Genomic DNA, 26367 nt, shown 5'->3' with positions numbered 1-26367 from the left:
AACAACCAATTTGATAAATTTTGGATTTTCCTTATGGTAATGAGCCAACTTCAATGACATCGAAAGTCTGCTCGATGACATCGAACCTGTCATCGACAGACCTGTTGATTTATAGATTTAAGACATCAATTAACACATGATTTGTTTCCTATTCCGGTTGGGTAGTATATATACTAGGTATAACCGGGATTAGAGGAAGGATTAAGAGGATCATGACTTTCTAAGGTGTTTTAAAGGGTTAAAGGGCATAGCTTGGGTTTTAAAGAAGATTCGAGAGTTGTTTGAATTGGTAAGATCTATCATCTCTTATAATTTTGCTTTCATAATGCATTACTCGTCGCTTTGTGCCGTGGTTTTTTCTCGCAAGGGTTTTTCCACGTAAAATTCGGATTGTATTCTTCTTGGGTTTGTTTATGTGATTGTGATTACTTTGCTTAATTTTGTTATGTGTGTTTTTGCGAGTCCCAACATAAAATCCCTTGAAAAGATAAGAAAACCAACAAAGTCATACATCGCTTGGTGGTGGGAGTGTGGCAGGAAAGCAAAGGTTATAAGTATGCATAGAACAATGAGTCCAATATACAAATAAACAGCCAAGGAAAATTGTAATAATTACATTTTGACATATACTAAAGGTTCATTTTTACAGTGATGCCAGTGAGACAATGGTATAATGCAATCGTTGCACTTAAATGGATGGGATGTCACCACACAATAACAAGGTAAGTAATCAGTACCCATTTTCTACTAATTACCATTGTAATTGTAAAAACAAACAGGTCCTAAATGGTGAGGGTGAGTTATCACTTTGATTGAGTTATCAATTCGACTTGAAAATTAGTCTTCCCGAGTCGGTGTCGAGTTGACTTGACAAAGTTTGGAGCCGAGTCAGCAACTTTTAGAACTATACCGGGTCTTATTTCCAGACCCAATAAATGTGTGCCTGAATAGAAAACATTCTCAAACTTAACCCAAGCTCCATCCGTTTATTTGGCTGTCCTGAAAATGCCCAAAAACAGGTCTCCAACCAGCTTATGTCATTTATTTAACCTAGGGTTCTTTTATGCGGCACACCCACAACATCAAGGTTGAGGCGTTGCGCTCTTTGGCCACAAAATCCCTGCACAAATAGCATAAAGTAGATGTGATATTTCTTTAATCTTGCCATCTAACACTGTTATTATTGAGCTTGTTGTTGTTATTGTTACCTGTTGAGTAGAAAGAACATAATCTCGAACTCATGGCAGCACGTGGAAACCCGTAAGTCTTTTAGCCAAAAGGAGGCTGAATCTTTGCCGTTCGTCGGCCATCTCAGCGCAATTTTGCCCATATTAATGCCAATTCCAATTTTCTTGTTCGTCGTGCTTCCACCAATTCCTAACGACTTTGTTCATCATGAGTATGTGGCAGTGGGTTTTAACAACGTGGACCGATGACGAATGCATGATACTATTGAAGAACTGCTACAATGCCCTCCCACAAGGAGGGAAGTTGATCGCCTGTGAGCCGGTGTTACCGAAGGGAACTGACAGCAGTCGGAGGACACGTGCCCTTCTAGAAGGTGACATCTTCGTGATGGCCATTTACCGTGCCAAGGGTAGAGAACGGACAGAGGAAGAATTCCAGCAACTCGGTTACTCCGTCGGATTTCGTACTTTCCGGGCCATCTATCTCGACCATTTCTACACTCTTTTGGAATTCCAAAGGTGATGCAACATTTACTTGGTTTCTGGTTTCTTCTGGGGAAGATGTTGGTTGTTATTTTTATCAAATCGTAGATTTTCTAAGCTGTTGGGTAAGGATTACATACACTGAGTTAAAGAGTCATGTCATAAGTCTTTTTCTTACAATGGTTAGTAGTCTAAACGCTCATCATCTGCCTTCTGTTTTTTTTTTATTTTTTTGTTTTTTTTTTTTAATTTTTATTTTTATAACTACATATGCAGTTGGGGAGAGAGAGAGAGAGAGAGAGAGAGAGAGAGAGAGAGAGAGAGAGAGAGAGAGGGGTGGGGGCTACAACTACAGCTGGGCACAAACCGGGCCATCTCAGAAGTTCAGCCCGGCCTGTATTGAAAAAGCCCAATTTGGGCTTGGTTTGAAGTGGAGTTTGGGCTAGTGACGAGCCACCATAACACGGCCTGTTTAATAAAGGACCCGAAATCCAAACTGAGCCAATCCACAAACTGGGGTGGCACAAAAACAAGCCAAACCAAGCTATGGCTAACTCGGCCTGGCCCGGCCTAGATTGTTGCCCACCTCTAGCTACAACAAGTGCGTGATACAGAAAAGGGAATGTTAGGTGATCCATCTCACTGTTTCCTAGCTCACCTCAGTCTTAGATCTACTTGATTTTTTGGCTGATTTCTTAACATGAGCCTACGTAACATTGTATGTAGTAGATGTCACACAGTCATTAAGTTAGGCCCTGGAGAGGCTTTGCCTCACAATCTCCATATCTTCATGCTGGGGTACATGCTATATGCGAAGAGTTCAATGTGGGTTGTAAACTACAATTAGGGTGGACTTTGGTTTTGTCATGCCCGAATTTGGTACTCGGTGTATTCAACCCCGGTACTGTATTGTAGGCGAGATTAAGAATTCTAAGTTCGCAAATTCATTAGTCAATAAATTCAATCATAAGAGACATTCCATTTACATCAGAGACATCATAATCATTCCAATATTATTCCATAAAATAAATTGTTCAACTAACTTCTACACTTATTACAATAATCCAAATTCACACTTTATTACAATAACATTCAAATAATTAAAGACAATCTAAAAATGGTTCATGCTTCGCTTCTCTAGCCCGAGCCTGTAATTTATCAACAACATAATCATTGAGTAAAACCTCTATTATCCTTAAAAAAAAAGGAAAAATAGAAATAAATCACAGGAAAAGATTTTAAAAGAATTTATGAGAATTCAAGAAAATAGTAAAAGTACTGTATGGATAAATGCTAGAATGTGTAAAGGATTTACCACAATAATCGGTACGATTGTTTTTTATTGAACACTGTGCCACTTCGTTACATTTGATCTCAACTATCTTAACACCTCACCTAGCATGCTTATGTGGTCTGTTGCACCCCATTGTGCGCACCTATCCGGTCTCGATCAATTCATACATTAGCTGGTCAAACTACTATTCTAGCCGACTTGCGTAAGTGGTTTATTACACACTGTTGTGCTCACGCACCTGATCTCAATCAATGGAGATCCAAATGGTACTAATTTCAGGTTTAGGGGTTTTTAACCCATGGGTCTCGATTACCCACCCCTTTGCACTATAGGGACTTTCAACTTAGGAGACCTGATCACCTCACCTATCTTTTTGATATTCTAACTTTGGGTTCTCCATTTCCATGATATATGATTTTAAATCTTCATCCAAAATAGTTACGATTAAAACTTTTTTCAATAATTCAAACTATAATCTTTTTTTAAAAATAAATTAATCCAAAAGGTGCAATCAGGAGCATGCAATGAGGTAAACTAATGGAGTATATAAAAATGATCTAGATGTTAAGTCCTTAGGGTTAAACGCACCCATAGTTCATTCACACTTGATTATTCCATATCCTTTTCTGGTTCCACCATGTGCCCTCCTTTACATGGATTCCTAATTGGAACCTTGGATTTTTAATAAAATTTTAAGCTTGATTAATCATTCCTTGGATGAAATAGATTGGACAAACTTTTCTAACACCTGGGGCTTCGAATGATCAAAATCCATCCACGTCCAAGTCATAATGGCAGTCTTGTATTTGGAAGAGTTTGAAAACCATCAGTTGTTTGTGTCTGGAATACTCTAGGATTTAGTGGTCAACTATGAATAGATTTGTGGCCATTTCATTCGTCCAATTTATGAGATTTTAGGCACCACTCAATGGTCTAATTTTAGACCAAATTATTGGCCATTCATTAATCCAAATGATAGATTAATTTTGGTGAAGGGTTGGGCGGACCATACTGTCAAATTTTGGCCTGCAAATACTTTATCCATGTTGATCAGAATTGCAGGTCGGGCAGAGTATGCTGTCAATTGGGACAGATTTGAAATTCGATTTTTACTGCCTTCAATGGACCACTTTGGGACCTGATTCCTTGACTTTTAACTGACATATTTTAGGGGTCCACCCTTGTCACGCCCCAAACTCAGAAACCGGGCTCACAAAATTTTCGATCATCGAATTTGGCACCGACAGCCTCCATAGAACCCCATTCTCGATTCCTAACGCCCATTCGCTAGGTTTCGATCCTGGTATGCTACGGGGAGGATTTTCAACATCAGTTTGATTCGTAATAAGCATAACTAAAGGTATAACCCACAAATAACAACCAAAAACTCCATCACATTTTCACTATGATAAAAAACTTTACAAGTACACTGAGCATAAAGGGAAATACAATGGTGATAGATAAAAGCTCCAAACTGATCTGATATGCACTCCTGCCTCAGCGCTGCTGCAATCCAATGTCACCTACACGCAATGGTCATGCATAAGCTTATAGAAAGCTTAGAGGGTGGTGAGAGTGTGTGCGCAAGATAGTAATACAGTTATGTAGTATCAGAGTAATGCGGGACATGCTAATGAATCCATGAATACCATTAGCCGTACCAAGGCTATGCGAAGTAAGGTATGAATAATGTTGGCCGTAGAATAAGATTTTCGATATCCAATCCTTCCAACCAGGATATGCTTGTAGCGGTTACGGCCCTGATGTCGCTAGGGCGTACAGTAACCATATCACACAATGCGAATACATGAATCACACTATCCAGTCATGTACTAATCCTACGTATATCGTGCGCTCATGTAGGACGACACCGCCTATTCGGGAGCCCCTAAACAATCTGCCTGAAGGCATATGTTATGATCAGTCACTTCTCATATCAAGCATACATATGATGCGCATGATCATGAATCATGGAACTATACCAAACATGTTATATGGCGATGAATTCTGTTCGCAACGAAGATGGGCCTAGACGGCCTACACATTACATGTACGGGCCTATCAATGGGCCCTAGGGAGAGTCATAATACAGACATTTAACCAACACTATACTTGCAATATGGACGTCAAACCATCATTGCTCCCAAGGTATTGCCCGTCGTAAACATCATTACATAAACCATGTTGGTATCACACATTGCAATGGACCTTAGGTACATCCCATTGGGCCTTCAATACATCAAATGGGCCGTATCACATGGGCCTTACATTCATCAAATGGGCCGCATTAATGGGCCTTACATTCATCAAATGGGTTGCATTAATGGGCCTCACCAATGGGCCTTATGTACATTGCAATGGGCCATAACTATGGGCCTTAGAATACATGACAATGGGCCTAATCACATGGGCCTTATGTATATCAAATGGGCCACACCAATTAGGTCCCATGCACATCAAATGAGCCACACCCAACATAAGTGGTGGTGATGATTTCCACCATTAAAATTCTTAAGGCCCACCATGAAATATGTTTCCCATCCAACCCCTTTCATAATTTACATAGCGATAGATGAAGTGGGAACAATATCAACTTGATGGGAAACTGCTATGGCCCTTGGAAATTTTGAACGGTGGGTGTCATTGACCACTACTTTGAATGGTGGGGTCCACTTGAATTTTAGATCTGGCTCATTCCTTAACTCCTGTCATAAAATGAGCTTTTAAAATGGTTGGGTGGATGGGATGCAGCACATGCATCATGGTGGGTCCCACTGTCATTGGACAGTGTGAACAAAACACATACATCATGGGTTCCACCATCCGTGGACGGTGTGCATAAAGCACATACATCAGTGTGGGATTCCATCATCCACTTGGACAGTGTGAATAAAACATATACATCAATGTGGGTCCCACGTGGGGCCCACCATAACGTTTGCTTTCCATCCAACCTGTTGCTAAGGTCGCATGAACCTGGACGGCAGGAAAAAACCCAGAAAAGGGTTTCAATGTTAGACGTTCAATCTCACTATTTCCTACGGTGTGGGCCACCTGAGCTCTAGATCAGGCTGATTTTTGGAGTGGGTCCACTTTAGGGAGTGGCCCACCCGATGAACGGTGTGGATATCAAACATACATCATGGTGGGGCCCACGGCAGGGGCTGTGAGTCCCTGCCTTCTGCCTGCCTGCCTACAGAGCAGGCGCTGCCTACGCCTCTGGCAGCAGCAACGGCTGCTGCTTGTTCTTTATTTTTTTATGAAAAAGAAAACTATTTTTCCATGATTTTTCACACGTAGGGCCTGCATCGGATGAATCCAACCCGCCCATTGGTTCCCATATCTCAAGACAAGCCAAACAAACCCAATATTCAATATCTTTTGGTGTATTAAAACATCAGGTGAATTTTTAATCGTAAAAACCACCGTTTGCTATGCTATGGCCCGCCAGACCATCGGATTGAGTCCAGTTTTCAGCTCAACATCTAAAATGAGCTAGGGAATGGAATGGACGGTATAGATTAAAAACATACATCAAGATGGGGCCTATATGAGTGGGTTACCCCATGAGCTTCGAAACAAGTTAATATTTGTGTTTTACCAGTGACGTCCAGCGTCCAGGGACGTTGGACGGGTTCTCACAGCACATGCATGGAGGTGGGCTTTACTCAAGTGGGCCACCTCATGATGGATGGTGTGGGTACAACACATATAAGGTGGGCCCCACTTCTAGATGTTTTGGATAAAATACATACGTCATGGTGGGGTCCATCCGGGTGGGCCACACAACCACATCATCATCACATTAGAAAAAATAAAAAAAGAGGGAGAGAGAGGGAAAGAGAGTGGGACATGCGTGTGATGGAGGGACCCCGACACTATGGGCCCTCCGTTGCAATCAATCATACATTAAGTGGGTCCCATTATATGTGGGCCCATTAATTAAAAAAATCCAATGGTGGAGATTCCTTCTCTATAAAAATAGATGGTCTAGATGACCCATATATAAGCTAGGAAGGTAAACATCATGATGGGGTCCATGGAGAATGGCCCCATCATGGAATGATATTGATAATCAAGGTGGGCCATCGACCACATCTTAGGATCCAAAGTGAGATCCATACAATTGATAGGTAGGCCTTACTTGGCCCATCTTAAAAACATGAAAACTACCCTATAAAAGCACTCACCGTTCGATCTTCTCGGTCCGTTGGAAAACCAATCTCTTTGTGTCTCACTTTGATGGTGGAAGATGAGGTTTGAATGGTTAGGATGATGGATTTGGGATGGGAAAGTGGGCCACACAACTCACTCTTTTCTCTCTTGAAATGGTTTGGACATGCACTCTCTTCCCTTGCTTGGAAAGTGTGTTGAGAAATGAGAGAGAGAGAGAGAGAGAGAGAGAGAGAGAGTTGTAAGGAGAGGTGATTGTGATGGAGTGATGGATGTGAGGTGATATGGTACTTGACATATATGGTTGTGTAAGAGAGAGGGTGAGAAAGAGTTGACTTTGGAGAGAGAAGGCATGGGTTGCTCTTGTACTTGACATGTGGTGATTAATTGATTGATGGGATTGATAGATGTGACATGTTGTAGAGATTCTCTTGGGATTCACAATGCGCAGAGTTTTCCTCGAACTATACGCGGGTCCACATCTCCCTGCCAGGGTATCAGATCGGTATGTAAGACGCGGCGTCGGAACCGTGAAGATAATGCGGTCGCAATGGTACAAGTCTTGGGTTGAGTTGACTCAGGTTAATGGCATACGTCTCAAGGTCGCGCGTAAACGTCGATTATAGGTCACGGATTGCCAGAATTCGACGGGAAGGATCGCGGGAGTTAACGAAATAGTACGGACTAGGATACGGGCCTTACAACCTTTGCTGTCCAAGCGCACCAATTTAGGTGCCAAAATTACTATTCAAGTTGGGTAATCTTGAGGTCCAACATGCTGTCCCGAATTGGGTAAATTTGAGATTAACAAAACCACTAATCATAATGGAGAGTTTCGAGGACCAAGAATGCTCTCCACGTTTGTAGCCCAGAAACGCTGTCCAATGTGGACAATTTTCGGGCCACAACCATCGTCCAAAATGGACAGACTTTGGTGTCCAGTGCCGATTAGTTTTTGGGTGTCAAAATAGTCCAGATTGGTCCACCTAATGGTCCATTTTTGGGGCATCCCAGAGGGTCAGATTTAAAGTCTATTTTAGGTGGTTTTGGGCCTCATCCGACTGTCCAAAAGGGGTGAATATGGTTGTCCATATGCAGTCCTTGTTTGTCTCAATTTGACTTTCAACCTTCTGTCCCATTTCGACATTTTTTTTTTGCCTAAAAATCCCACTGCTTTGATCAGATTTCAATCCCAAGAAATGGTCTACATTGGGTACACATATAGGCCCAACAAACTGTCCAAATTGGGCATGTATTTAGGCCTAATAAGATATTCAGATCGTGTGAGCAACCGCCACACGTTAGGAGCAAAAGCAACCTTAGAATGAATCAAACATGCAGTAGAGAAATGAAAAATTCAAACAATCATTTAAACTATGGCACCAAGCGACAAACAATTCACTATAAATAGAAAGCTATAAGCGATGGAATCAACTTACAAATATAAAACCCTAGTTTCTCCCTCTTCAAAATCCTAGATCTTTCTCTCATGTTTGTGATTAACCTTTATCCCGTATTAACAAGGCTATATATAATCCATGTGTAAAATTAGAAACAAAACCATGCATTTACGTAAAACCGATGAGCACCGTTGATTGATTGGAGTTGATCGATCGATTACCTTTAATCAATTGTAACCCCACGTTTAATCGAATTGAACATGTCGAAAAGTGTCTAGAGAGCAAACTAAATTTTCTGAATATTCTCGATTAATCGAGCCCTGATGTTTGATTAATCAAACATGTTCAAAACTGTCCAGAGTTCAGATTGGGAATTTTGGGATTTCTTGACTGATTGAAGCTATTGTCGATCGATAGAAATCTCCGTATTTGCATCAGATTAAAGGAACCCTGGTCAACAATCTCCACCGTGGCTTCAATTTTTTATCTTCATTGTTCCAAGCTGTTATCACCATCTCTAAGTTTCTTCATAACTCTTCACTTTATGTGCACACTCAATCTTCATTCATCCTTTAGCAAGCCTAGAGACGTCGCACAAAACCTAAATTTCTCCGTAGGAACCACCTTTGTAAGCATATCTGTTAGATTTTCACTGGTGTGAATCCTGCTAAGAGTAACATCACCTTTATCTAGCATCTGTTGGATAAAATGATGATGCACATTAATGTATCTAGTATAGGAGTGATACATCGAGTTCTTTGCCAAATTAATCTTGGTTTCGTTGTCACAATGTACATGCACAGCTTCCTACTAAAGCCCAACTCATTCATCATTCCTCTTAACCAAACTGCTTCCTTAAATGCTTTTATCACAACCATATACTCAGCTTCAGTTGTAGAAAGTGCAATCATAGATTGAAGCTTTGGCATCCAATAGATTGCTCCACCTACTAACACAAATGAGTAACCGGAAGTTGGCCTTCCGTTATCCACATTTCTAGTATAATCAGCGTCCCCATAGCTTACCAGTTTCTCCTTAGATTTATCGAATGTTCATACCTTACATGTAATGATGTAGCCATTTCACTGCCTCTTAGTGTTGCTTGCCGGGGTTTGATATGTATCTGCTTACAATACCCACCATATGTGAAATGTCAGGTCTAGTATAAACCATGGCGCACATAAGACTATCAACTGCACTTAATTAGGACACACGAGACATACCGCTTTTCTTCATCTGGCATAGTACATTGTTATGAAGAAAGCCAAAAGTTAGAAGTGTGGGGTGTGTTAACCAGTTTAGCCTTATTAAGTCTGAAAAAAATGAAGTCAATATTCTCGTATTTATTGTTAAACTTGACCAATACTTTTTCAAGATAATCCTCATAACATGTAAGGCACGTATCCTAGTCCTTACCGTTCCTTAGACTCCCATGATCCTCCCCATCGAATCTCAGCAACCCGCGACCTGTAGAGAGCATTTACGCGTGACCCTAAATCGCATCCCATAGATCTGAGTCGACTTGACTCGAGACTTGTATCTTAGCGATCGCGCCATCGCCATGGTTCTAACACTGCGTCTTGCTCACCAATGCGATACCCGGGCTAGGAGTAGTGGGCCCGCATATATTTCGAAGGAACGCCGTGCGTTACGAATCCTGAGAGAGACATATCTATGTAACCTATCACATTAATCAATCAAGTACAAGCTATCTGAAAAGGCCGAGCTAAACGTCCTTGGGGGGGGGGGGGGTGAATAGGACTATGCCAAATCAAAAATAAATGCGGAATTGAAAGAAAGATAGCATAATCAAATAATAAAGAAGCATAAGTAAATAGCAACCTCAAATGTACTAGTCTTGAGAGGTTGATACAAACTTAGTTCTAAGGACAACTTAATACAAAAAATCTAAGGCTTATGGCAGGACAACCTTATTAGAACGTTTGTAAGTATCGAAAACCCAAACCAATAAAGAGGTAAAGGAAATAAACTAAGTAATTACAACATTTACCACAAGTGTATAAAAATAAATTACACCATTCACCAAAAATGCTCAAAGTAAATTACAACATTCACACACATAAGCACTTTCAATCATCCACCACAACTCCAGGAATTATAGTGGTTCGTTTGTGTGTACACCAACTATTAGAAAACAGCCACACAACTACTCCACTCCTAATATCCACTCCCTAGGGATATTATCATTCATTATGAAAAAGGTTTTCCAAGGTTCACCTTAAAACCTTTACAATTATATCTTTAGTTGGGCTTACACAATTACAAAAAATCCACACTGAGATTTTCTAGATTACCTAAGACAAACAAAATGAGATTTTCTTAGCACAACCTCAAAAACCATAAAAGATATACAAAATGTAAATGATACTTATCTGGAAATTCTCCTTCTGAAGAAGCCCGATAGAACCAATTCGATGTAGACGAAGATGTTCAATATCCAGTCTCACAAATGAAAAGGTTCTAGTTCTAAATTATTTTTAATTAAATCAACCTGGGCTAACTTGATTTGATTTTGATATCAAGAAAGGGTAAAACACAAATCCCTTCTTAATATAAGATTGGAATGAAGATCACAAAATCAAATTACAAAAGCTAATAAATTCGCAATATAAGAGAATCTAAAATGAGCACAATATAGTGTAATAAATTCACAAACTTACCTCTCAGAGTGATGTCTTGATTTAGCTTTGAATGAATGAATAAAATATGAAATTCATGCTCTATTTATAGGTGAAAATACTCTTCACTCAATTGGTCTAAGGGTCGGTTCGACTGGTCAAAGGACCAACTAAATTTCAAAATTTCTGCTGCGATAAGATAAGGTCGTTACTCGATTGGTCGAGTAGGACCAGAAAAGCTTGCTGGACTTTGAGTCGAGCACTGCACGACCAGTCGAGCACTGTTTACTCGACTGATCGAGCAGTCTCTAGGACTGGTCGAGAATCCAACAAAAAATTTCAAAAAATTGCAACAAATCTTGGATTGGTCGAGAAAACTCTTAGACTTGTCAAGCCAGTACTTGGACTAGTTGAACATGGATTAAGACTAGTTGAGAAAATGACCTAAAAACATATGAAATGACCCACATAAAATATGCAATGAATATGACTCAACCTATGGTCAATCTAGGGTCATCCATACCTTGTTTGTGAGTTAGAACAATTGAAACAACATTTGCTTCAGAACCTTGATTTCTTATGATACGTGAAGCTTGAGTTCGATCTCTTGAACTTTAAGCTTGAGTTACGCTTGAGTTCTTGAGTCTTTAGCGTACAATATTTGAACTTCAAACTTAAACTTGAGTTCTTGAGCCTTAGTTCTTGAATTTGAGCTTGAAACCATGAACTTCAACAATCTTCTCTTCAACTTGAAAATGTAGGCAAGTTCGACGAAGATGCAGACAACTTTAAAATGCACGAACTTGATCAATTCAAATCAACACATGATACAAATTCTAAATGGTTTAGCACAACAAAATTTGACAACTCTTTGGGTGTTAGATTTACACTTTAGCATTTACAATCTCCCCCTTTGTCAATTTTCTGACAAAACCAAATAAAGAATCATGCACCAGTTATATGCATAATAACGAATCATGCACCATATGAGCAAAAAATGATCTACAGTCACGTCTCCCCCTCTTTCCATTACTCACCCTCAATCCAGGAGAGGTGTTTGCAGAACCTGTAAAAAAATAATTTCATACATCCATACATTCCATATTTCACAATCACACAATCATCTCCACAATTTCTCCTCCCTTTTGTCACAATATGACAAAGGAAAGACATATAAAGATAAGAGAAGTAAATGAAATAAGAGGAAAGAGCATCACCATGACAATCATAATATCAACTTAAGGCATAATATCATGTCCACATAGTAAGAAGTAAAAGTATAAGACTAAGAATTATCCAAACACATAAAGAGTAGAAAGAGTTAATACATGTCTAGAATAAAATAAAAAGCTAGTCAGATCCAGATGATGGAGCAGGAATAGATGGATCTATCTAATGAAGTCCCTTGTTAATGCGCCAAAGGTATTTATGCATGTATTTGAATTGATTTTCCTGGGACACATGCAGACCTTCCACCTTTTCCTCTAGGGATTGTAATCGCTCATCAAAATCAGAAGGCTGAAAGTCTAGATCAGCTGAAGAATCTGATTCTATCTCATCAAATAAGTCATCCATATTAAGAACATCAGGAGGCAAAGCATCTTCCTCTTCAGTTTCTTCAGCAGCTCCTCCAACGCCCCCATTAACTTGGCCAGGAGCCGACCTCAAATTCATCTTATTAATGTTTGAATTGTTGAAGGAAAGATGGGATATGGGAGCTTTTCTTATAGGCATAACCACAAGACTATGAGTAGTAAGTGTGGCCATTAGATAAGCAAAGGGAATATCACTATGACCAGGATGGAGATAAAACTGAATGATAATGTAATAAATAAGAGATGAAAGACATACATGAACACTAGTAACAACTGAATGTAGAATCCGAGTCATGAAAGAAGTTAGCTCAGTTTTGTTACCAGACCTAGGATACATATTAGAGATGAAAATACGATGAAGAATCCTGTATCTGAGTAACATATCTTTGGAACTGAGCGCAATACCAGAGTTCTATTCAGCATCCATGTTACATAACACTCTAGTTAGCATTCATTTTTTAGATTCAGAAGGTCTTACCACTAAAGTAGAAATAGGAATTCCATCATTATTTACTAGAATATCCATTAATCTAGATATCAAGTGATGGTCTACATCAATAGGACCTTCTCTAGTTGAAATAGTAAAAGTTAAATTCTCAACAGAAAAGTCACTTATATAAGCAAACATGGCCTATGCAATGGAACGATATGCAGGACCGCCCCAATTTAAAATGTTAACCCATCCTACAGTTTGAAGTAGGGGAACTGTAACGACCTTGAAATTTTTGTGCTTATCTTTCCTTAAGTAGTTGTTTTGGGGTAATTAGTGCTTTACTCGATTGCTTGTGAAATTCGCATCAATCACTTTAAATTGTATCTGCATGGCTCTAAACGTGTAGATTAGTGAGCGCTACGTTACTCTGAAATCTGGGATCCATCGCTAAATCCAGTTGTTCTGGGGAATTTTTGGAAGATCTGGATCGGATCTGGACCGCGCGTCGAAAGTCCGATGGCGATGATCTTAGGCTATTGCGGTCACCGAGTTGGGCTTGATCTTCACCTCGAAAATCAAGTCGATCTAATGTTCTGGGTCGATTTGATTTAGCTCGGAGTGAAGAGTGTGAGAACGGTTGGAATTTATTAAGCTTTTATTGAAATCTGAGTCGTGTCGCTTGCGCGACGATTTTAAGCATTCTGACCGTTGGATTCTGACCCAATTTCACCCTCTGATCAGGATGGTTGGCCCAGGCATATCCTAGTGCTTGTGGACCTGATCGAGTTTCCGTGACCGTTGAATTGAGTGTGGTCCGCCACGGCTGATCTGAAGAGCCGGTCGGTACGAAAACTCAGCCTGACCTAGATCCATGGTCAATGAGCTTAAGTCCGACCTTTCGTGGTTATAGGCCCACCAGAAGTGCTTCGTTGGATCGAGAGAGGCTTACTTTGGTTATAACCTAAGTATACCTTGACCCTGGGGTTATTTCCATCAATTTAAGGCCTATATATAGTCCTTAAACCCTAGCTCTCATTTCCATACGAATTTTCTCTAACCCTAGCTTGGAAAGAGAGTGGAAAAGAGAGAGTTAGTGAGAGAGATTTGTTGGTGATTCATCTTGATTCTTCCTTGTTCTTCTTCACCTTTGAACCTTCACTTTGAATCGTTCTTCTGACGGTTCTGAGTTCCTTTGGGGTAAGTTAACCTAACCCTAACCTGTGTTAGAGCTTAGACTAGACTTGGTGTTGTTGTATCTCATTTCTATCCTTATTTTAGGGTATTCTAGCGCCGTTGACGAAGACAACTCGTCTAAATCAGCTCGGCGGTTCTTTCTTCGCTTAAGGTGCGGACTTTAAGTGTATAGGTTATATTTTTCAAGGCTTTCAATCCCAGTTAGTGATTTATTCTTGTTATGGATGAGATTTCACATGTCAAATGTTGTGTTTACATTGCTTTCCTGATATGCATGTGCTATCTTGAGATTTGTGTATTCTAGGTGTATTTATAAAGTACCGTATACGTATATATTATGCACATATGTTTGCCATGATTAATTGTCATGTATGTATGCTAGGTACATGTATGACAACTCCTTGATAAAAGGAATTGTCTAAGTGCATGTATTTCAACATGCGTCATGTATGTTGTTCCACGTATGCTAAGTGTTTGTAGAAATGCATGAATGATCTAAAGTGTAACTGATTACACTAAATGCCGGCGTTGAGAAGTGATTCTCAATACTCCTATTGATGCGCATGATTTCCTTTATGCAGTTACATTCCAAGTTATTTAAATTCAAGCATCTCCTATGCTTACATTTATGTTAAGTTGATATTCTTCAAGAGCTGGTGTACCATGATTTGAGTTGTTGTTCCATTACTGTCTTACGTTCCATATGAATATCTGTAGTAGTATAAAGTGTTTGGGACTATGCCTTAGTCCAGGAAATCGGTAGTTGACCTTGTATGCGTGGTTGAGATTGCTTTCGCCACGTAGGACGTATTAGACGAACCCGAGCCGTATTAGAGTTGTCGGCAGTGGTTTGGCCACGCGGAGTGTTTGCGCACTCTATGTCGTTCAATTCAACGTGCGCTCGTGCTAGTCGAGTTCGTCAAATAACCCGATTGTCTGATGTATGTTAACCATGTATGGACGCCACTGCTTGAATCTAGGGTACCGAACTTACCAGTGAAATCCTAATAACCATGGTACCTGATCCGCTAAGACTCATGAGCCGGACATGGTGGTATGGGACACCGTGGTCGAGCTGTCGGCCTACGCTGGGGTGACGAGCCTCCCCGTAGTGACCAGTGAGCAACTAAACTCGTGAGCCGATTATGGTGGTATGGGACACTATATTCGTGCTGTTGGCCTACATTGATTGGTGATGAGCCCTTTATAGTGACCTCGAGCATACCTGGATACCGCAAGGAGGTGACGAGCCGATCTGTGGTAGTAAGGGCATGAAAGGCGTACATTGATTGGTGACGAGCCCTTTGCTACGACCTCAAATATAAAATCGTATGAGATGTCTAGGATTGACGACCCTAGTATGGATCATTGTTTGAATAGTGACATGAGGAAGGTATCTTAGCTTCCCAATCCTATTGTGTGAAATGGACTAATAACAACTTGGTAATCATATCCATGCACCGCATTTGCATGTGCTTTGTAGATGTGGCGCACTTTGAGGCGATGTCATGCGTAACGTAAGATGAAGATGCTGAGGGTGTACGCGTGAGGGCACGCATCATATTGCATTCATACTTGCATTAACAAGAGTACTTAGGATTTAATTACTTATCCTGCTTTATCATTACTGTTTGATTGAACTGATAACATGTTAACCAGTGCCTTATTGTTCCACTGAGTTGATCACTCACTCCCACGTTTCTAGGGCGGTGTTACACACCCACCAGACTCTGTCTTAGGCCCTGATGTTGCAGATGTGGATCCGACGTCTGAGGCAGAGCGGGAGCTGGATGACGACGAGGCTGCCTTCTCCTATATGTAGTTTTCAGACGGGTTCTAGCGAGCCTCGGTCTGATGCGCGGGATTCCTGGGATATTTTTGGGGACTGAAATGATGTAATTTGATACTTATAATTTTGTTGAATAACACTTTTACACGATCTGGTTGTATATGTAATTCAGGGATTTACACTTGTACACTTTTACTATAAGTCTTCCGCTTGCTTTATTCACTTGTCCCTGAATCATATCTGTGTTTTAGCTTAATCTATTCCATGTTTTATGCACTAATACAGTCAACATACATTCATCCTTAAATATGTTGCATAAGTGATGTTTTGGAACTCGGGAGTTGAGTTATGCTCGACCCCCGAATTTCAGGGCGTTACAAGTTGGTATCAAAGCATGATCTGGATTAAACCGGACCTGGGTTATGGTCACACACCGCACGTTGTCGCCACTTTAGTGTATTTGGGTGCGGGTCTATCATCGCTTTGTGTTTGTGCTCCGTAGCTTCTATCGGCGAAAGTTTCTTGGAAACCTTTGCCGAGATCGAGTCTATACTCCTACCTGATCACACACAGCGACCCAAAACCTTTCCTAGACCCTCTATTAATGAGTGTAGACGGTTTATCTTCCCTTTTTCATCTTTAAACCTTCCAGAAATCGCTGTTTGAACCAGATTTCTGTCAGAATGGCCCGATAGGCCTCAAACTACGCAAGAGGCCATTTGGGGCATTTTCAGTGGGGCCCAGGGGGGGAACCACTCTTTTTGGACCAAGGGGGACCAGGAGGGCCTCGCCAAATCGGTGAGGCATCGCCGATATGTCCAGAGACCGGCGATGCCATCGCCGGTTCGGCGAGGGATCGCCGGTCGCCGGGCTTGGCGGGCCGGGCCGATGCGGGCCGATCGTCTATGGGGCTTGTGTGGCCCACCCCTCCACGGTTTTCATTTTAAAACCTTTCCTTTTACCTATTTCCTTCACAAAACCCACCCCCAAGCTTTCCTTTTCTTCCAAAACCTCTCCAAACTCTTTCAAATCTCTCCCAAATCTTCATCTTCCTCCCATTTTCGTGCAAACCCATCACCCCATTCTCAAATCTTCCATTCCATTGCTGATTTCTTCTTTTTCCCTTCTCATTTGAGCCCTTTCATTCCCTATTTGGCTAATAGTTGTGTGGAAGCTTCACCATCTTCCTATTTCTCCCTTTCTCTCATTTCTCATGGCCCTCTTTGAGATTGTGATGGCCATCTTTTCCATTTCTTCCCTTCTTTCCCTGATGGGGAAGAAGAGAGCGCCCGTTGATGAAGCTGGGCCGAGCTGCCCAACCCGTGTACGGAGGCCGAGAGGTGCCGCCGCTAGTACGTCCGCCACGCGCGAGTTCCAGACGAAGCGGGACCTCGATCCTCGAGCTCCTGTCAGTAGGACCTTGTTGGCGGAATTATCGCATGGAGTCTATGAGGGGCGTAGAGTCCTTTTGAGGCTCATGTTGATCCGCGGCTCTTTGGTGAGTTCTTCTTGTTGGAGCGCCTAGAAGGGGCTGGTTGGGGTCCCTTGTTCGAAGGTGAGTATCGCGCGAATGCTAGCACTGTTTGGGCCATCTATGCCAACATTTTGGAGCCTTCGCTGGATCCTCTGCAGTTCAAGATTCCCTGTGGTAGCGGTCGAGTTGGAATTGTCAATGTTGCTTTGATATCCCGACTCTTGAAGGTGCCACTTGGGGAAGTGCATGCCAGCGAGAAGAATGTGGACAGTGTGCGCGAGAAGGATCGTCGCACCCGATTCTTGTGTGGTCGTCTGGTTGAATGGCAGCCGAATAGGAGTCTTCTGGCTTCTTTCATGACGGACGACTTCCGTTTGCTTCACCACATCTTTACGTTCAATGTATATCCAAGGTGGAGCAACCGCAGTGAGTGTACGCGCCTGATGGTAGATTTTCTATATCAGGTGGGGCAGGATGCGAAGTTGTGTGTGCCGACGTACGTCCTGCGTCAGATTATTCTCATCGCTTGTTCGAGTAGACGGACCGAGTCTCTTCCCTTTGGCCGCCTTATTTGCAAGATCGCACATGAGTTCGGCTATAGGCTTAGAGCTGAGAAGCCGGTCCCTGTTCTCCATATCAACTTGAGGACCCTTAAGCTGATGGAGGTTGGTTCTGGTCGGCTTGCCTCAGAGGGTGAGGCCGGGTCTGAGAGTGGTGATGATGAGAGTTATGCTGAAGGCGGTGCGGAGTCTGGGGAAGAAGCAGAGCAAGGCGAGGAAGAGATTGAGGCACAGGATTCGAGTGATAGCTCTCCTCCTGTGGTGCCAGAGCAGGGCGCAGAGCAGATTGCCAGAGATGCCCGTCTTATACGGCTTGAAGAAGGGCAAGCTGCTTTACGCCAGGAGATGGTTGATCTTCGAGGCTTTGTTAAGCATAAGTTTAAGAAGATGTCTTGGACTCTGAAGTCTATCCTGTGTTGCTTGCAGGATAAGGGTGCTCCGCCTCCATCTCCTGATTCCGACGAGTAGCATCATCGTGGCCGTCTTTGCTTTGTTGTGTTTTTCTTTCTGTGTGTAGCCGTTGTTGGCTTGTGGTTGGAGTTGTTGTAGTGTGGTAGCTGTTAGTGGTTGTAGTTGTTGTGGTTGTTTGAAGTGTTAGATGTTGTTGTTTTCATGCTTTCCTAATCGTGATTCATGTATTGCTGCACTACTTGTATTGCGACGATTTTGGTTAATGGAATGCATGTTGATTTCTTAGTCGCACCGCTTTATCACTACGATGTTATTATGGGTATGGATTGGCTCATGAGGATGCGAGCTGAGATTAATTGTGAAGCGAGATCAGTGACGATCCATGGACCTGAGGGCGAGACTGTTACTTTCCCAGTTCAGGTCAGTTACCCTATTCATATTGATTTTTATTCTTCTCTGTTGGAGAGTTTGGCCGAGTCGGCGTTGGTTAGTACGCCGGTAGTTCAGGAGTTTGAAGATGTGTTTGAGTCGATTCCTGGATTACCTCCTCAGCGTGAGATTGATTTTGCTATCGATCTTATGCCTGGTGCGGCGCCCATTTCTTTACCCACCTATCGGATGCCTCCGAGTGAAATGGAGGAGTTGAGGAAGCAGATAGATGGTTTGCTAGAATTGGGTTTTATTCGGCCTAGTGTGTCTCCTTGGGGAGCACCTGTTCTGTTTGTGAAGAAGAAGGATGGTTCCTTGCGATTGTGTATTGATTATAGCAGGTTGAATTTGGTAACTGTGAAGAATAAGTACCCCTTGCCCAGGATTGATGATCTGTTTGATCGAGTTGAAGGGGGTATGGTACTTCTCGAAGGTTGATCTGCAATGTGGTATCATTGTGCGCGTCAAGGATGGAGACGTGCAGAAGACCGCTAGGACCAGCTCCGGTCATTATGAGTTCCTTGTGATGTCGTTCGGTCGACGAACGCACCGGCCGTGTTCATGGATCGAATGAACAGGGTGTTTCGGCATCCTGTTTCGATTCGTCATTGTCTTTATTGATGACATTTTGATTTATTCGGCGAGCCGGCAGAGCACGAGGAGCACTTAAGAGCGGTTTTGGGTACTCTTAGGGAGCATCGGCTTTTCGCACAGTTCAAGAAGTGTGATTTCCGGAAAGAGGAAGTCAAGTTCCCTGGGACATGTGGTGTCCAAGGACGGGATAGCCGTCGACCTTGCCAAGGTAGGTGCAGTGCAGGACGCAGCCCGGTTCGGTTATCGAGGTGAGGAGCTTTCTTGGCCTTGTAGGCTACTATCGACGCTTTATTCAGAACTTCTCGAAGATTGCCAGATCGGTCGCAACTGACATGGAAGGATTTGAAGTTTGCTTGGAGTGAGCGGGCGGAGTTTTTCAGGAATCGAAGGACAAGTTGACGTCCGCCCTGTGCTAGTATTGCCAGAGCAAGGGGTTAAGTATATTATATATACTGACGCCTCTCGCGTTGGTCTGGGTTGTGTCCTTATGCAGAAGGACAGGGTGATTGCTTATGCTTCGCGTCAGTTAAGGAAACACGAAGAGAATTACCCTACGCACGACCTGGAATTGGCAGCTATCATCTTCGCATTAAAGCTTTGGAGACATTACCTCTATGGTGAGGAGTTCGAGCTCTTTTGCGACCACAAGAGCCTTAAGTATATTTTCATGCAGCGTGATTTGAATATGAGGCACGCAGATGGATGGAAACATTGAAGGACTTCAAGTTCGATGTTTCTTACCATCCTGGTAAGGCGAACCTTGTGGCAGATGCGTTGAGTCGCAAGAAGGCTTTGGAGTTTGCGGCTCCGCTGATGATAGCAGAGTGGGAGATGTTGGAGTTCGTGCGCGATTTTGAGCAGAAGCTTACGGTGGTTGAGCCGTATGAGGTTATCGCACACATTCGTGTACAGCCCATTATCGACGAGAGGATCGTTGCAGCTCAGGCAGATGATGAGCTTTTTATGAAGATGAGGCAGCGGGTTGGTACAGATGAGAACTCCGACTGGAGTGTTAGTTCTGATGGGGGCCTACGTTTTCGTGGCCGGTTATGTGTTCCTGTCATCCCTGACTTGAGACGTGAGGTTCTCGAGTTAGCCCATAGTTCTAAGCTTGCGATGCATCCAGGTAGCACGAAGATGTATCAGGATATGAAGAGGTCTTATTGGTGGGACAATATGAAGGTCCAGATTGCTGAATTTGTTTCTCGTTGTCTCACGTGCCAGCAGGTCAAGGCAGAGCATCGCCGACCTCCTGGGTTGTTGCAGCCCATGCCCATAGCTGAATGGAAGTGGGATTTCATCTCTATGGATTTTATTTCTGGGTTGCCGAGGATGAGAAAGGGATTTGATTCTATTTGGGTGATCATCGATCGATTAACGAAGTCGGCGTATTTCTTACCGATCAGAGTCACTTACTCTGCAGACGAGTTGGCTAGGTTGTATATCAAGGAGATAGTGCGTCTGCATGGAGTTCCCCTGGAGATTGTGTCTGATAGAGACACGCGTTTTACATCTATCTTCTGGACTCGTATCTAGGAAGCAATGGGTGTGAAACTGAAGTTCAGCACCGCGTTTCATCCGCAAACAGATGGGCAGACGGAGCGCGTGAATCAAGTCCTGGAGGATATGTTGCGAGCTTGTATTTTGGATTTCAAAGACAGTTGGGATGATTGTCTTCAGTATGCAGAGTTCGCGTATAATAATAGTTTCCAGGCGAGTATCGATATGGCTCCCTACGAGGCGTTGTATGGTCGCCCGTGCAGAGCACCACATTGTTGGGCATAAATTGGTGAGCGTAGTTTGCTTGGCCCAGAGTTGGTGCAGGTGACTTCAGAGAAGGTTGACATCATTCGACGTCGACTTTTGACAGCGCAGAGCAGGCAGAAGAGTTATGCGGATACGAGGCGTCAACCGCTTGAGTTTGTAGTGGGAGACCATGTTTTTCTGAAGGTCTCTCCTATGAAGGGAGTTCTGCGGTTCGGTAAGAAGGGGAAGCTGACGCCGAGATTTATTGGTCCATTTCAAGTTCTAGATCGAGTGGGAGCGGTAGCTTACTGCCTTGCTTTGCCCACACCTCTTGCGGGCGTGCATAACGTATTTCATGTTTCTATGCTGAAGAAGTACGTTCCTGATCCTTCGCATATTATCAGTTGGGAGCAAGTGCAGTTAAGTGAGGATGCCACTTATGTACTGCGACCGACGCGTATTCTGGATAGAAAGGAGCAGGTACTGCGTAGCAAGGTTATCCCTCTCGTGAAGGTGCTATGGACGCATCATGGCGTAGAAGAGGCTACTTGGGAATCTGAAGCTGAGGTCAGGAAGACCTACCCTCTGATCCTTGAGGCTTATATGAAGGTATGAATTTCGAGGACGAAATTTTCTTTAAGGGGGGTAGATTGTAACGACCTTGGAATTTTTGTGCTTATCTTTCCTTAAGTAGTTGTTTTGGGGTAATTAGTGCTTTACTCGATTGCTTGTGAAATTCGCATCAATCACTTTAAATTGATCTGCATAGCTCTAAACGTGTAGATTAGTGAGCGCTACGTTACTCTGAAATCTGGGATCCATCGCTAAATCCAGTTGTTCTGGGGAAATTTTGGAAGATTTGGATCGGATCTGGACCGCGCGTCAAAAGTCCGATGGCGATGATCTTAGGCTATTGCGGTCACCGAGTTGGGCTTGATCTTCACCTCAAAAATCAAGTTGATCTGATGTTCTGGGTCGATTTGATTGAGCTCGGAGTGAAGAGTGTGAGAACGGTTGGAATTTATTAAGCTTTTATTGAAATCTGAGTCGTGTCGCTTGCGCGACGATTTTAAGCATTCTGACCGTTGGATTCTGACCCAATTTCACCCTCTGATCAGGATGGTTGGCCCAGGCATATCCTAGTGCTTGTGGACCTGATCGAGTTTCCGTGACCGTTGAATTGAGTGTGGTCCGCCACGGCTGATCTGAAGAATTGGTCGGTACGAAAACTCAGCCTGACCTAGATCCATGGTCAATGAGCTTAAGTCCGACCTTTCGTGGTTATAGGCCCACCAGAAGTGCTTCGTTGGATCGAGAAAGGCTTACTTTGGTTATAACCTAAGTATACCTTGACCCTGGGGTTATTTCCATCATTTTAAGGCCTATATATAGTCCTTAAACCCTAGCTCTCATTTCCATACGAATTTTCTCTAACCCTAGCTTGGAAAGAGAGTGGAAAAGAGAGAGTTAGTGAGAGAGATTTGTTGGTGATTCATCTTGATTCTTCCTTGTTCTTCTTCACCTTTGAACCTTCACTTTGAATCGTTCTTCTGACGGTTCTGAGTTCCTTTGGGGTAAGTTAACCTAACCCTAACCTGTGTTAGAGCTTAGACTAGACTTGGTGTTGTTGTATCTCATTTCTATCCTTATTTTAGGGTATTCTAGCGCCGTTAACGAAGACAACTCGTCTAAATCAGCTCGGCGGTTCTTTCTTCGCTTAAGGTGCGGACTTTAAGTGTATAGGTTATAGTTTTCAAGGCTTTCAATCCCAGTTAGTGATTTATTCTTGTTATGGATGAGATTTCACATGTCAAATGTTGTGTTTACATTGCTTTCCTGATATGCATGTGCTATCTTGAGATTTGTGTATTTTAGGTGTATTTATAAAGTACCGTATACGTATATATTATGCACATATGTTTGCCATGATTAATTGTCATGTATGTATGCTAGGTACATGTATGACAACTCCTTGATAAAAGGAATTGTCTAAGTGCATGTATTTCAACATGCGTCATGTATGTTGTTCCACATATGCTAAGTGTTTGTAGAAATGCATGAATGATCTAAAGTGTAACTGATTACACTAAATGCGGGCGTTGAGAAGTGATTCTCAATACTCCTATTGATGCGCATGATTTCCTTTATGCAGTTACATTCCAAGTTATTTAAATTCAAGCATCTCCTATGCTTACATTTATGTTAAGTTGATATTCTTCAAGTGCTGGTGTACCATGATTCGAGTTGTTGTTCCATTACTGTCTTACGTTCCATATGAATATCTGTAGTAGTGTAAAGTGTTTGGGACTATGCCTTAGTCCAGGAAATCGGTAGTTGACCTTGTATGCGTGGTTGAGATTGCTTTCGCCACGTAGGACGTATTAGACGAACCCGAGCCGTATTAGAGTTGTCGGCAGTGGTTTGGCCACGCGGAGTGTTTGCGCACTCTATGTCGTTCAATTCAACGTGCGCTCGTGCTAGTCGAGTTCGTCAAATAACCCGATTGTCCGATGTATGTTAACCATGTATGGACGCTACTGCTTGAATCTAGGGTACCGAACTTACCAGTGAAATCCTAATAACCATGGTACCTGATCCGCTAAGACTCATGAGCCGGACATGGTGGTATGGGACACCGTGGTCGAGCTGTCGGCCTACGCTGGGTGACGAGCCTCCCGTAGTGACCAAAGTGAGCAACTAAACTCGTGAGCCGATTATGGTGGTATGGGACACTATATTCGTCTTTGTCGGCCTACATTGATTGGTGACGAGCCCTTTGTAGTGACCTCGAGCATACCTGGATACCGCAAGGAGGTGACGAGCCGATCTGTGGTAGTAAGGGCATGAAAGGCGTACATTGATTGGTGACGAGCCCTTTGCTACGACCTCAAATATAAAATCGTATGAGATGTCTAGGATTGACGACCCTAGTATGGATCATTGTTTGGATAGTGACATGAGGAAGGTATCTTAGCTTCCCAATCCTGTTGTGTGAAATGGACTAATAACAACTTGGTAATCATATCCATGCACCGCATTTGCATGTGCTTTGTAGATGTGGCGCACTTTGAGGCGATGTCATGCGTAACGTAAGATGAAGACGCCGAGGGTGTACGTGTGAGGGCACGCATCATATTGCATTCATACCTGCATTAACAAGAGTACTTAGGATTTAATTACTTATCCTGCTTTATCATTACTGTTTGATTGAACTGATAACATGTTAACCAGTGCCTTATTGTTCCACTGAGTTGATTACTCACTCCCACGTTTCTGGGGCGGTGTTACACACCCACCAGACTCTGTCTTAGGCCCTGATGTTGCAGATGTGGATGCGACGTCTGAGGCAGAGCGGGAGCTGGATGACGACGAGGCTGCCTTCTCCTATATGCAGTTTTCAGACGGGTTCTAGCGAGCCTCGGTCTGATGCGCGGGATTCCTGGGATATTTTTGGGGACTGAAATGATGTAATTTGATACTTATAATTTTGTTGAATAACACTTTTACACGATCTGGTTGTATATGTAATTCAGGGATTTACACTTGTACACTTTTACTATAAGTCTTCCGCTTGCTTTATTCACTTGTCCCTGAATCATATCTGTGTTTTGGCTTAATCTATTCCATGTTTTATGCACTAATACAGTCAACATACATTCATCATTAAATATGTTGCATAAGTGATGTTTTGGAACTCAGGAGCTGAGTTATGCTCGACCCCCGAATTTCAGGGCGTTACAGGAACAATGCTAAACGGTTCTAAATAATTTAAGTTGATAGTCCACTTAACAATAACATTGCAGAGATGAATATCCCACACATATTTGGGGTCCTCTTCGAATGAACGAAGATGACACACTATGATTGAAGTGGAACAGGAAGAAGAGGGACCACAAGAGGCTCTCTTCTTATTTCTACCTTCCATAGCACAAAGAATACAAGAAATAAAGTAATGCAAGAAAGGAAAGATGGGTTTCAAGGAAATCAGAAATTTTGCTAGAAACCCCAGTAAACCACTAAAAACCTTGAAATAAACTACAAAATCAAGGAAATGGAAGTGCAAAGAACCTAAATCCACAAGAAAAATGAAAAAGATACACTAACCATGAAGGAATCGAAGGTGGGTTCGACCAGTGGTGGTGGGGCTGGTTGGGGAAGATGAAAAAAATATTTTTTGCATAATAAAAAGCCCCAAACCCGAGCAACTCGACTGGTTGAGTACATACTCGACCGGTCGTGCCATGACTAGTCGAGTGTGTACTCGATTGGTCGTGCACCTCATAAATTTTACATTTTTCATATTTTAAAAAATTTACCAAAAAATAAAAATAAAAACATGTAATATATTACAAATTAGCACAAGCAATTCAGATCATATTGCACATACCCATATCCAATTTTAATTTAAAAAACCTATTTCTGTCAAGCGATTTTGTAAGAATGTTTGCAAGTTGATTTTCAGTCTAAATATAATCCAAAGAAATAATCTTATCTTCTACTAATTCACGAATATAATAATAGTTAATGTCAATATGCTTAGTTTGTAAATGCTGAATTGGATTTTTAGAAATATTAATTGTGCTAGAATTGTCGCAATATAACACCATAGAATCTTGTGTAAATCCGTAATCACTTAACATCCTCTTCATCCACACAAGCTGTGTGCATGAATTACCGGCTGCAATATACTCAGCCTCAGCTGTGGAAAGTGATATGGAATTCTGTTTCTTACTATGTCATGAAACTAGACAGTTCCCGACATAAAAAATCCACCGCTGGTAGACTTGCGGTCATCAATATTACCAGCCCAATCAGCATCTGAATAATCGGCTAATTGAACATTAGTATCATGAGGATACCAAAGGCCGAGTTTGGCCGAACTTGTGACATATCTTAAAATACGCTTTACAGCAATTAGGTGGGACTCTTTAGGGTCCGATTGATATCTAGCATAGATTCCTACATT

The 26367-nt window shown here is 42.3% G+C and overlaps 1 protein-coding gene across 1 annotated transcript in view; it reads left to right on the top strand.

Moving 5' to 3' along the window:
- LOC131225163 (nicotinate N-methyltransferase 1) overlaps positions 1-1813 on the top strand; it is a 50924-nt gene extending 49111 nt beyond the window's left edge. The window contains exon 3 of the mRNA XM_058220628.1: positions 1411-1813. Within this exon, the coding sequence (XP_058076611.1) occupies positions 1411-1710 (300 nt within the window). The 3' untranslated portion in view covers positions 1711-1813. The remainder of the gene's footprint in view (positions 1-1410) is intronic.
- The last annotated feature ends 24554 nt before the right edge of the window (positions 1814-26367 follow it).

This window comes from Magnolia sinica, chromosome 14, assembly GCF_029962835.1.
Source record: "Magnolia sinica isolate HGM2019 chromosome 14, MsV1, whole genome shotgun sequence".
NCBI classification, from domain to species: domain Eukaryota; kingdom Viridiplantae; phylum Streptophyta; class Magnoliopsida; order Magnoliales; family Magnoliaceae; genus Magnolia; species Magnolia sinica.
This window is presented reverse-complemented; position numbering and strand designations above follow the sequence as displayed.